Source organism: Ciconia boyciana, chromosome 6 (assembly GCF_034638445.1).
Source record: "Ciconia boyciana chromosome 6, ASM3463844v1, whole genome shotgun sequence".
Taxonomy (NCBI): domain Eukaryota; kingdom Metazoa; phylum Chordata; class Aves; order Ciconiiformes; family Ciconiidae; genus Ciconia; species Ciconia boyciana.
In genome coordinates, this window is record NC_132939.1 from 25621692 (window position 1) to 25635285 (window position 13594).

Sequence of the window (13594 nt, forward strand, 5' to 3'; positions counted from 1 at the left end):
CAACTGCAGTCAGTTTGTAACTTTTGTTGGAAGGCAGTCTGTAGAAGAAACATAATTTAAAAGCTTAATCCACACTTGGAGTTAAACTGGCTTTGGCACATCAAGTTAATAGTAAAAATTTAGTTAAACTGCCACAGCTTTGGAGTGGTTAGAACTACAACATTGGGCTCCAGAGTGGAAACTAGAGATTAACGTAATCAATATGAAAATTATAAGTGCCTTGCTAATGCACAAGTCTTACCAAAGCCTCTTTTTTCTATTGCTCTCCCCTTCCCCATAGGGTAATCCAAAATGTGAAGGAAGATAAGGTGGCTGAGTCTTGACTTTTGTGACATTGGTCCAATCGGTTGCCTTTACCCTACCTCTTTTCCTTGCTTTTACAACATAGGGTCTAAGTACTGCTCTCTGCTCTGGCAGGCATCTGTCTGGGCAGCCTTTCTGACCCACCACATTGCTCACTAGGATCCCATAAATGGGCAGTAACCGCAGCTCCCTGGCTGAACTGGGTGCTACTGGTCAGCAGCAGGACAGGTCTGTATTAGTGCATGTTTCCCATCTCAGTCCTCTGGTGCCAACCTTGACGGCCTCTGCACCAGTGCAGCCGTTGATGGGAAATCTATTTGCTTAGAATGGGTGAGAGCTGAGCCAGGTGGCTTCTCTTGAAGGGCCTTAGGAAGAGAAGTGTGGCCTGAAAAAGGTGTTTTTTAGGTTATATGTTGGAAAGCAGTCCTTGTACTGTGTGTGTTCTTCAAGATGGTGTGGGAGCACAGAGCAGGAGACAGTTATCCTTCTCAAAGTGGAGCCGCTAATAAAATGATGGTATTGGTGCCTTCTTGTGAGAAGAGGATTTCCCGTATTGCTAAGAAAAACTAGCTGCGTACTTTATTCTGATGCCTATGTCTTTACCTGCAGCAGAAGCAAAACAATAATGTGTATCAGCTAGGTGCCCATTTATGTAGGTGATGGCTCAAGCACTTTTTTCCCTGGTGGGATTTTGTAATGTTTTTCATCATTTATCTATATCAGATCTGTTTAAATTTCTCAAGTTCTGTTCTGGAGGGTACTTTAACCTCTGGACTACAGGTTATTTTAATCTGAAGTAGGGCCTAAAAAGTGAGGAACTGTCCTGTTACTCATACTTCAGTTAGAAATCCCTGATCTTCAGCTTCTTAAGTCTAATGCTCCTGCCAATTCTATTACAATTTACCTAAGCAATGGATTCAATAAATGAGGTAAATATCCTTGACTGAAATTGTACTTGCACTTTACTAAGCCTTTAAAGTGCTACAGATGCTTTCTGGAGTCCCTGCCTTACGGAGCATGCACTCTCAGCTGTAGTTGCTAGAAGCTGAACAACTCGCAGTGTCAGAAAACAGTATTTTAAAATGCTGAGCTTGTTATCTGGGAATAAAACCATTAAGTCCATAAATTTTGAGTTGGAAGGAGGAGAAACAATCTATAAGCATTATAGGGAATGGCTGTTCTTTAGGTACCTCACTAACTATAACGAAGGAAACAACCCCTTTCACGGACTCACTGAAGTTGAATGTTTTCCAGATTGGGTCAACTTAGAACATGTCCAACTACTGTTGTAAGCCTAACAGGGAGTGGTACAGGTACAGGTTTTCACTGTGCTCTTGGTTGTTTTGTTGTTTTGTGGAAACAATAATGAATTGTGTGATAATGTGTAATGTGAAACCGAAGATCAGCAAGGCTGAAACTGAAGCTTGTTAGTCCTTGGACTAAAGGGATGGTGCCATCCTGCAGGACTGTAATGCTTTCTGGCTAAATGGGTAACAATATTGGTACAAGTTTGGTTGCAGGCACGCGGATTCCTGGGACTTACTCTTGATTTCTTCCCCAAGGTCTGCTTTTTTCGTCATTTGGACCCTTGCTCAACCTTTCTGTATGTGGATTTGTTTCTGTAACAAAACTGTTACTCACACTTCCCTAATCATGGCTGGATAGGAAGTGGCAAAATGGCATGACACAGATACCTGGCTTTCTCAATAAAATTCACTGGGGCTGACAGTGCAGCAGCTAGAACTCTGTTTACTAGCCAGAGCATCCTGTGTGCATTATGTGTTAGTATGCTAACAGTACAGTCCTGCATATCCTTATCACACTGGAGCTGTAGCATTTTTCAAATAAACCTTAAAACCAGGGAAGGGATAAATGTATGTGTATGTACCTTCACCTGTGGTCATCTGTACATCTAGCTTGAGTCAGGGGCATGATTGGATCTTTCATTCTTAGCCTGTTGTTGCATTGTTGGCTGGCCATTCGAGCAGAAATAGGACCTTCGCTGGTGGCTTCTTCGCTTGTTATTATGTCCACTTATTTATAGCTAGCAGGCACAGAAACTGAAATAGTTACAGCATTTCCTAGCGGTTATTGCTCAAACAGAAATATTCTGGCTGCTGTTTGCATGCCAACTGTTATGGGTGATCTGTAAGCAGTGACTAATCAAATCATGGAATCATAGAATGGTTTGGGTTGGAAGCGACCTTAAAGATCATATAGTTCCAACCTCCCTGCCATGGGCGGGGACACCTGCCACTAGACCAGGTTGCTCAAAGCCCCATCTAACCTGTCCTTGAACAATTCCAGGGAATGGGGCATCCACAACTTCTCTGGGCAACCTGTTCCAGTGCCTCACCACCCTCATAGTGAAGAATTTCTTCCTTATATCTGGTCTAAATCTACCCTCTTTTAGTTTAAAACCATTACCCCTTGTCCTATCACTACATGCCCTTGTAAAAAGTCCCTCTCCAGGTACTTATAGGCCCCCTTCAGGTACTGGAAGGCTGCTATAAGGTCTCCCCAGAGCCGCCTCTTCTCCAGGCTGAAGAGCCTCAAGCCTCAGCCTGAGGCTCCAGCCCTCTGAGCATCTTTGTGGCCCTCCTCTGGCCTTGCTCCAACAGGTCCATGTCCTTCTTATGTTGGGGGCTCCAGAGCTGAATGCAGTACTCCAGGTGGGGTCTCAGGAGAGCAGAGTAGAGGGGGAGAATCACCCTCTTTTGCTTCTTTTGATGCAGCCCAAGATACAGTTGACTTTCTGGGCTGCAAGCACACATTGCTGGCTCACGTCCAGCTTTTTGTCCATCAGTACCCACAAGTCCTTCTCCTCAGGGCTGCTCTCAATCCATTGTCCACCCATCCTGTGTTTGTGCTTGGGATTGCCCCAACCCAGGTGCAAGGACCTTGCACTTGGCCTTGTTGAACTTCATGAGGTTTGCACGGGCCCACCTCAAGCCTGTCAAGGTTGCTCTGGATGGCATCCCTTCCCTCCAGCGTGTCAACTGCACCACACAGCTTGGTGGTGTTGGCAAACTTGCTGAAGGTGCACTTAATCCCACTGTCCATGTTGCCAACAAAGATGTTAAACAGTGCCAGTCCCAGTGCCAACCCCTGAGGAACGCCAGTTGTCACTGGTCTCCACTTGGACATCGAGCCGTTGACCACAACTCTGAGTGCAACCATCCAGCCAATTCCACAGAGGGGTCCTTCCATCAAATCCATGTCTGTCCAGTTTAGAGACATGCAAACACGTCTCCTTCTGGTGCCCTGAAGGGAAGTTATTGCTGAATCCCAGTGCCGGGTAACACCTCCATCTGCTGTGAGTTTCATTCAGGTAGAGAGGTTGACCTGAGAGTTGAACCAACGCTGTCAGTTCAGTTTTCTGAAACGTTAAACAAGCCCAATTATTTGGGCATGCCTATGTTCAAGGATAAGCAGTGAAAGCACAAACCAAGCTGTTCTGATCTGACATGAGGACAAACAGAAAAATCCTGTATATTCTGTAGCCACTTGGAGAGTGAGAGCAGAGACAGATGAATGAGTGGATGCGAGTAAGGATGTTGAGGTGTAGGCATTGGGTTTGATGAGAAGGAAGAGCTGAGAGAAAAAGGAAGTAGTGCTGAATGTGCTTGCTTAAAAAGTAGTTGGAGAAGCAGATTCTGGATGGAAGAATTGCTATTTAGTGAGCAAACTGAGATGATCAGCTACTGGTGTGGTGAGAGCGCTGGAATAATCTGTCAAACTAATGGCATGTTGAGTCACTCAGAGCTTCTCAGCATGTGGAAAAGAATCCTAGAAAGACTTGAGGCTTGACACAGATCTCACTCACCTGCGGGTGAAAAAGTTTAAGCTCTAGAAGTCCAGCTTGCAACTGATGGCTGCATCAGTCACTCATACTTGCAGCTGGTAAGCACAATGGTCACAGTGATCTGAAATCTATTGGAGAGTCACTGAGAGACATGTTGCCCGCGTCCTGAAATGTTTGTTTTGTTGGATGCTTACAGGCTTTAAGATACTTTTTATTTTACTATATACTTAAAACTAAGTTGAGAGATGGTTTAATAGTCATAACTGAGATTTTTTTAGTTAAATGACTTAGAAATCTCTCCTTGTCTGCAAAGCTTCTGAAGAAGCATAGTGGGCCAGAGGACTGGCATGAGAAGGGGTGCTGAACATAATTCTTAAAATAACTGTTAGGCTCATAACTCCTTCTCTTCCTGTCCTTTCTTACATATGGAAAGATTTTAGTGTGAGTTCCCTAAGAGATTTAATAAGTTGTACACCTATTCCCGAAACTTTGATGTGTCTCTTGGCTGGAATGAGTACTTTAATGGCCTACTAATGAGCACCTATTGGAGTTATTTCTGTGAAGCAACTAATGTATGTCTGTCTGTCTGTCTCTTTTTCAGTGGTCACAGGAGCTACTGATGGGATTGGAAAAGCCTATGCAGAAGAGGTAAGAATTCTTATCACTTGAAAATGTATCTTGATCCTTGGCAAGACATCATGCTGTCTCAACTCTGTCAAGCAGCATGTCATACCTTCTCACCTTATCTTAACATAGATATCTGTGGAGCAAGGTCTCTTGCCTTGCCTCCCTCAGGTGACCAGCCAAAAGTTGTATCCCTTTTTGTTAGTCTCCTTTATTTGTGAATTCTATTTTCAGCCCTTACCTTGTCCTTCAATTTTTATTTTTAACTTTTTTTAGTTGTTACAATTATTTTAACTTTCTCAACCCTTGGTATTTCCTTTAGGTATTTCCAGGCATTGACTAAATGGCATTTCTAGCTGCCTGCAGTATGTTCCAATTATTCCCTACAGTTCATGAAGTCTCTGAAGCTGGGTTTTATCTCTGTCTCTCTTACTGTACTTTTGCTCTTGATGGATATGTGGGCTCCAAATATGGTACTGGAATGTATTGCTTAAGACAGAAAGTGCCTGTTAGTGTGGGGCAATTTAGCCTATAAGCCCAGAGAACATCATGACAAATAGTTGCTGACTACAACAATTTATAGCAAAAATAACTTTCAACTCCAGGATCAGTACCAAAGTGAGCCTGTCTGTACTCATTTTTGTGTTCTCTGAAACACCAGCATGACTTTGTGTGAGGAGATCAGCAGTGAGAGATTCCCTTTTCCTGGAATATTTTGTTCTGCGGAGCCCATGGGGAAAGTAGCATTCATCTTTACGGGTAGTCCTCACCCTTCAGATCTCACTTCCATCCCTGTGTGCCCTGTCATCTGCACCCCTAGCCCCCAAATTCCTTTCTGCTTTGCAGAAAGTAGCACCTTGTCCTACTCGGTCAAGATAGGGGGAGTTGGCTGCAAAGGGAATTAAGCCAGATGCCAACAGCGCCTGATTCTGGCGTAGAGCTGACAGCTCATACATGCCAAATAGTCCAGTTACACGGCCCTGAAGCAAATGATGCAACACTTAAATTTAACTGCCTAGAGCAAGTGGAAGGGGGTCATTTTGCCCAGGTCATAGCAGGAGGAAGTCTTCTCCTGTGGGAGACACTCTCTGAACATCATGGGAGATTAGTTTCGGGATCTGTAAGTTAGGTTAATGGGTGAGAAACTACAGCTTGCTTTATGTTCTGCTGGTGTCTCTGAAAACCAGGTTGCCTTCAAACACAAATGTGTGCTGCTGGCCGGCCCCTGTATATGAACCCCTGTTAGGAAAGCTGATCACAAGTATGAGATCCAGCTGGGAAACACTTGACTGTTACAGCTTTCTCTGCTGTAGGCATAGAGCACCCCAAAAGTACCCCAAACGGTACAAATATTCATTCTTGGGCTATAGAATAAAACACACTTCTATTCTTAAAATTTTATTATTGTTATTTATTTATTTAGAATAAAACACACATCTACCCTTTGACAGTTTACGTGGATGAAGAATACTTGATGAAGTCAAGTATGAATGCAGGGTGAAATGTGGAATACCTGAAAAGACTTCTCAATCTTTCAATTAATTCTAGAGAACTCTTCATAAGACTGCCAGTGGAGGCTTGACTTTCTACCAGAAATTCCCATCAGGTTACTATAAATGCCACGGGCATATAGCTGCCTGGGCACTGATGGCTGTGATTATAATCATGCAGATTACTTCCTTCTCCTTGGAGGAGTTTGTGAGAAATGTAATGGTGTGTTGAGAATTGCCTCTTCAGAAGTTTGACGTGGTCACCAGTAAGGGATGGAAGAATGTTATGAGTTTGTGGATTCTCTGGTTATACTCTGCTCTGCTGGTTACTTTCCTTCCTTTCCAAGCAAAGAGCCATTTTTACACTTTTCACTCTTGCAGTATTAAGATCTTTATTCCTTGCTCAGCACTGATATCCTTTTCATCACTAGACCACCCCTCCACGAAAGGTAGTGCCATAGTAAATGCAAGTTTTCTTTTCTGTTTGGGTAATGCTCGCCCAGTCTTTGATTCCAAAGCAGCACACTTTTTTTTTCTCCCCTGTGCTGCCCGTCCTTCCCCCTCCCCCCGCCCCGGATATGGTCAGGAGTCGCTATTTGTTGTCTCTCTCTTGCTTTCTGCTGTTTGCTTTTGCAAATCATGAGTTTAAATTTAATCTCAGATGTATTTGTATGCTAGTGATAAACTAGAGGTTGTGATCCCATTGCATACTCTGCAGTACTCTGCTATGCACACCTGCTTAGTATTGCTTCTTGTAGATCCTCTTGCTATACCTACTCTAACAAGCTTTAGCTCTGCTTTGGTGGGCTGTCAATGACATTCCTTTCCCTCTTGGAGAGAAAGGGCTTTAACAGCAACTGTGTTTTGCTACCAAAGTGGAAAATCTGGTAGTTACTAACATGGGATTTAAGGAAATCAGACACCTACATCCACCAACTCTGTTAGAATGGTGACTCTTGCTTGCATCAATCCTTAGGCTACAAGAGCATCTTCCCAATGTTTGCTACTCTGAGTGAGTTTTTGTGATTTGTTTTGAGGTCTTCTCATTCAGCCTTTTCATGACCCTAGGGATATTGGCCAAAGATCCAAGTCTAATGGCAGGTTATCTACAAAGCAATGGGATCTTCCTTGTTCCTTATATAAAATAGTAATTAGTTACTGGGATCTCAGAGGATCATTACTGCTCTTTGGACTATTGTAGTTCTTTTCAACTCACAAGGCCTCTACCAGTGAATTCAGAATCCTCAGCAGAAACTGATCTGGTTTCATCAGACTCAAACTGAACTTGCTGTTAAGCACTGTATCTTTTCCAAGTTTGATTACTTCTCTTAAGTGGTATTTGTTCCTACTTACAGGCTCTTTCCTCAGCCATTTTGTGTGCTCTGTACTCAGAGAATTCCTCTTGCAAATGGGTTTCCATTTCCAGATTTCAGATGCACTTCTCAGAGTGTGTCCCTTTAGCATCAACATAGCAGCAGTTTCTCTCAAGCTCACTCTTGTGGTGGAAGTTCTACAAATGAGCTGAGGTTCCACTAACAGGGTGTGTTGGCATGGCTTTGCTTCCTTGGCTTTTGAGACAAGTACAGTTGGATGCTTTTCCATAAAGCTCAAGTACCTACTTAAGCAATCTGGGAGCCCAGAAGTTATGACTGCTGAAAGAAAGCAAACTGCATGTCAACGGTCTGGAGCTTGCACCCATGAGGAACATCTCTGGGGCTGTTTTGCCACATGGGACCACAGCTGTTTCAGACTCTGAGTAGATTACTTTCAGGTTGTCCTTGGTGTCACAGGCTGAGATACTTCTAGGTAAAGTATTTGCCTTCACAGCCTTGATCCTGTGGAATGAGAATGCTATGTTATTCCCTTCTCCCCCTTGCCCTCCAAGCCTACTGCTTGGCTTTATGAAAAGTTTATTCCAGTGAGCTAGGTGCTTATCTGGAGGTGGATGTGTTCATCCCTTTTAGACAATTGTCCTCATAACACTAGATCATTTCCTTGAGCAGAAAGTGTAAGTTACCCATAAGCCTGAACTTGGTGGCGGTTTGTTAGCAGTTCCTAGTGTGAGTGTCTTTGGTTTCATCACACCTCGCTCTAAGTTCATGAGGGATCTAGTATGAGATTTCTTCTGCTTAGAGATCACACATGGGAGTGAAGTACAGAGTTTGCTGATGAACTCTGTCATATTTCTCTCTGAAAGAAGCTTTCTTGGTTTGCCTACTGCTAGAAAGGTAGATGAGATTAAGTCACTTTAGGTTGTTGCTATACTATGCTGTGGGGCTTTTTTTGTTTGGGTTTTTTTGTTTGTTGTTTTTTTTTTTTGTTTTTTGGTTTTTTAGATTTCCTTTAAGACCCATTCTCATCTGCTTCCTAAGGCAGTGAAGGAGTTTTACTGGAGCAATGAGAACTTACCTGTTTTTTATATGTAGGTGTTAAGTGTCTGAAGGGCAGTGTCACTATGAACTGTGGATATATTGTTTTTACTTTTCACTAGAATAGGGACTTATAGTAGTCACAAACATTGTTTGTTTTCATTGCAGAGTAATTCAGATATGTAGCTGTCTTTCTGTAGACAGTTTTAAATGGAGTTAGACCACATTACAAACCTGCAGCGGTAGGTCTGATTTGATGACCAGGATATGTTCTGGCCACAGCTTAAGTTACACAGCTTCCCTAAAAGAACTGCATGAGTAAATTAACCTTTATACCTATGATTAGTACAAAGTAAGAGTGGAGCCTGGGTAAAGGAAGCAAGTATTGAGTGCTGGGGTAATTTTGCAACATGGTGGTTCAAGTGACCATGAATATCTTAACTTGGCATGTTGAACTTAATTGTGGGTAATAATTTGCTCTGACTTGCAGAGGTGTTGTAAAAGTTCTGTAAAATATCTGCTGTTGGTTTTCTGTTTTATAAATGTGCCTATACACCTGTATTGGATGACTGAGAAGATAATGAATTTGTTGTGAAGGGAATCAAGTAAGAAGTAGCATGGAAGTATGTGTCCTGGTTTACTCCTTCAAGTAATTTTTTTCAAACTTGCTGGTCATATATTGTTGTGATGTTTGACAAATTATGCAATTCCTTTAACTAGGAGACTAACTTGAAAGCAATTTATGATTGTTCTTATGTCTCCTGTTTTGTTTTGTTGCAGTTAGCAAGACGTGGAATGAAGGTGGCTCTAATCAGTAGGTCAAAAGAAAAACTGGACCAGGTTGCTAGTGAAATAAGTGAGTTGAAAACTTCTTGCCTAAACTTCACAGGCATGCTTATAAATAAATGCAATTGCACCTGAATTTCATACATGCTAATATATACAGCTTTAATTTTGAAAAAGGTTTGCTCTTGTGCACAGTGCAAATGTTAGAGATATAAGTGATAAAGACCTTACAGATTAATTTTACAGGTGTTCATATTTAACTTCTGAGAACAATAGAGCTTAATTCTGGAATAAGGACTTCTAAAACTGTTCGTCTTCCATAAGAACAGCTTACTAGGTCAGACCAAAATACCACCAATCCCCATAGTAGCTGTCTAAAATCATAATAGGGAGAAAAACGTGTAGCCATTACTTCCATCAGAATATTCCCTCAGCTTGAAGCAAGTTTGATTTCATGAGCTTCAGCCATAAGGGTGGTTTCTTTGTAACACAAAGTTGTTGAAAACATGTTCTTTATGTTACTCATTGTATTACCAAGTATACAAATTTATTGTGGGTGGCTTCCCCCTCTTCCCCCCTTTTTTGTTTTGTGTAGATAAACTACTCAAAGATCAGATTAGAGAGCTGTAAGTGTTTTTGGGTGACAAGTGTGCATAGTCATAGGAATATAGAGAATGAGTTAATGTGTTTAAGAACCTGTGTGAGGGATTGTTTCTTCAGTAAGTGTGTAGTAAATGGCTGTAATGCAAAAATAAAGGAGCAAGTTAAGTATTCTATCAAAAATATAAAATGGATATTTGTACGGGGTCAGTTAGGAGAAAGCTTCCTCAAGTCTCATGCTGACAAATGATTTTTCCAATCAGAGCAATGTATGACTATAACATGCAAGAATTCCTCTTGTAATCTATATCTTTTTTATTAAGGCAGATTTCATGCCAGGTTATTAGTTCATGCAGAGTATGTCAAGATAAAGTGAAAACTGTAGCCTTGTGTGTAGAGGTTTTTGATAAGCAGGAGTGGGAGTTGTGTATTAAAAAGCAAGTTTCTCAGCATAATGGTGTTGTGTAAAGAAACCTTTAAGATTATGCTTCTGTCTTACCCTTCCTTGTCTTGCTTAGACTTCCCTAAAATGATGTACATAATGCAGATAATTGTATGAGCTGCTCCCTTTCAGAGGTCATAAATGTATTATCTTGTCTTGAGTTTGTTAAAACTTTTAATCAATTTGCTAGTGGCACCGCTTTACTGTAAAGCATAATCTGTAAGTCAAGCCTCAACAAACTGTCCTATACCAAGTTGTAAGGGACTGCTCAGTGAATGTAAGGATGACTGAAAGACTCAAGGACTTCAACTTGCTTAATGGTAACTGTTTTACTAGTTTACTGAAAGACAGAGGGCATACAATTCTGTTGATGCAAATGGCATACAATTCTGTTGATGTAAATGCTGCTGTCTCTGACTTTTAGTGTCCAACGTAAGATGGCATATGAAACTGTTTTCTAGACAGAAAAGTCTTCCTTTCTATGTGTATGTTTAGGTGGTAGAGAGCATTCCTTCTTAGAGCAAAGATGTCATCAAGTCCTATCTTCAGCTGGTTTGGAAGTAATTGGCATTGTTCGTTAGTATCCTGCATGTAAGGATGTCGCTGCAGTGTCTAGATGTACCTGTGATACTCTAGTCAATACAGTCACAGTGTAAATGAAACAGTGTAGGTGTCACTGCTCGGGTAACCTGCGGGACTACTGAAGCTTACTGCAAAGACATACAGAATTTGCAACAAGGTGGGTCTTTTTGGTGGTTCACTGCAGTGGCTGGATGGTAGTTTGCTGCGTATGTGGGCATATGTAGTCACGTTTCTTACTGTGCTGTATAAAGTTGTCTTGCTAAGTAAAAGTGTAACTGATAGAAGTATCTACAAATATCTTGTTCTGGAATTAAACACTTAAGGATGAAGCGACAAGCTTCCTGAAAGTGCTCATAGCCCTTTCTGTACCAGTCTAGAAATCTCTTTCTCCTTGGGAATTAAGCATGATGCTGACAAGACAGATAAATCTACTGCTTTGAGCTTTCGGCACTTACATGATAGCTGCTGGGAGAGTTTTTCAGCTTTAAAAAATAGGTACATGTACCTATGTAGAGCAGCCTGTAATACATAATTACTGTTAGGCCTCACCCAAACATTTTTCTGCTTTCTTTCCTAAACCATTCTATAATGAGGTGACTCACGTTGGGTTTTCAGAACATTTCTTTTGACAACACTGAGCTGCTGAAATGTACACCTTGTTCACTGTGGCATATGCTGAAGGATTAAGATAGTCTGCATAATCAAGCAAGCCTGAGTCGCCCTTTCAGATCCTGCTAGGTTTTAGCTGGACAGAATTTTCTTGTATTCAGGTTCATGTGGTCTTTGCAGTCTATTCAGATGTTGTCATATATAAGTTGGGTGACTTTTTTAGAGGTAGGGCTGTAACTACTAGGGTGTTTCCCTTGCAGTCTCCTAAGGTTGCTTTAAACTTCTTTATGGTGGTCCCACAATTGTTCTTCAAATAGAGGTGAGTTTGCTCCTCTTGAGTAATGACCTTTAATCACTTTAAGGAAGAATGACTGTTTAACTAATTCCAGTTCTTTGAATTGTGTGAGCCGTGCATGTTTTCTGTTCCTTCCTCATTTTCACTGATCAGTCCTGCTCATCCTAGTGAATGGATAGATGCACTCTGCCACAAATAACAAGAGGGCTTTTGAGGATCAGGTATGTTCATTCTATTTCAGAAGAATATTTTCGTATGCTCTTACAATATACTTGTATTAGGAGTGATATCTATGTACGAAATGCAAGTTGCATAACCACCATAATAAGGGAAGTACTGATACATCTTTCTGAACGTTAAATGCCAGCTGACCTGGATCTGATATTTTTGTGTGTGTATGCACATCCAACTGTCTGTACTGATGTTACAGGAAGGCCAGATGTTCTGAACTTGCGGCTCAGTTTGAACAACGAAAATTAGTGGATTAATTACAAGTAGTTAAAGACTTTAGAAGACTTTCCAATGTGTCTTCAAGCATGTTGTAAAGCTGAATTTTTTTGCAGAGTACTTAGATGTTGTAGGATTTGCCACAGAAGGGAAATTCTGCTTTGTGCTCACTAAGAAATAGAGCACAGGCCACAGACTGAAGAAGAAAAACATATGAATTTCCTCTTCAGTGGTCATGGACCACCTTTGCATGGAATTACATAGGTTTTATGGAAACATATTTGATCTTTTAATGAAGTTTTCATACACAAACACTGACTGCTAGGGTCATTATACAAAATCCTTGGTCTAGTTTAGTTCATGCTACATCACTGTTCCAGCACTTTTTAAAAGTGTCTGTTGTATTACATCGTTAAACACTTTCAAAGGTTCAGGGAGGATCAGAAAGAAAACTTCTCTGTGAATGGAGACAATTATTTGAACTCCATGTAATGAGGCTGTTCCCTGATTTGCTTTATTTAATAATGAGTATGGTCCAAGACATCTCGGGCCCTCTGTGCCAGCAGTTGGTTCAAGAGCCATGGATTTGCAAGCAGAAAAGCTTCAGTTATTGCACTGCTGCCGATAGGTATGTTCTGAGCAGACTTGAGAAGAACTTTGCTGTAGAAACTAATTTCCTAGGGGCTGCAATATGAAGAATGTAGTGAGAACCAGTCAAGCAGGGAAAACACTTTAAGGAGAGCTTGCCTGTAAATAAATTGTCAAAAGAAGAATTTCGTATTGGAGTACGTTATTAGCTGGTGGCTTCACAAGACAGGTGGTGGGGTTGTGCATGAGCTGTGGGAGGCAAGAAAAAGCAGTTGTAGCTAAGTATTGTTCCTACTTGCAAGTGTAAGTACCTGCTTACTTGTAGGTAAGTGCATATAAATGTAACATGGGAGATTTTGAGTTTGTCATCAGTTACTATATAATTCAAAACTTTTTTAAAGGAAATTCCTATTTGCTGCTTTAAAGTTGGTGGTTGTTACTATTACACCCAGGTGATATTAGCTCCTAAGAAATTGTTTGGACTGAAAAATAAAAATTTTTCCAATGTATTATCACAAATGATCGTTTAACTGGAATACATTGTCTTTTAAGCCTTTAATACTGTTTAAGAACTAGTGTCCAAAACTTTAATTTGATTCTGCTACATGTCTTTCTTTAAGAAAATACAGGATTTTGCAATTAAAATCTGTGTGG

At 41.1% G+C, this 13594-nt stretch overlaps 1 protein-coding gene across 1 annotated transcript in view; it reads left to right on the forward strand.

The window, feature by feature from the left end:
* The window catches only part of HSD17B12 (hydroxysteroid 17-beta dehydrogenase 12), a 95294-nt gene that overhangs the window by 32791 nt on the left and 48909 nt on the right, over positions 1-13594 (forward strand). The window contains exons 2-3 of the mRNA XM_072866284.1: positions 4710-4756; positions 9372-9447. Coding sequence (XP_072722385.1) covers positions 4710-4756; positions 9372-9447 — 123 coding nt within the window. The remainder of the gene's footprint in view (positions 1-4709; positions 4757-9371; positions 9448-13594) is intronic.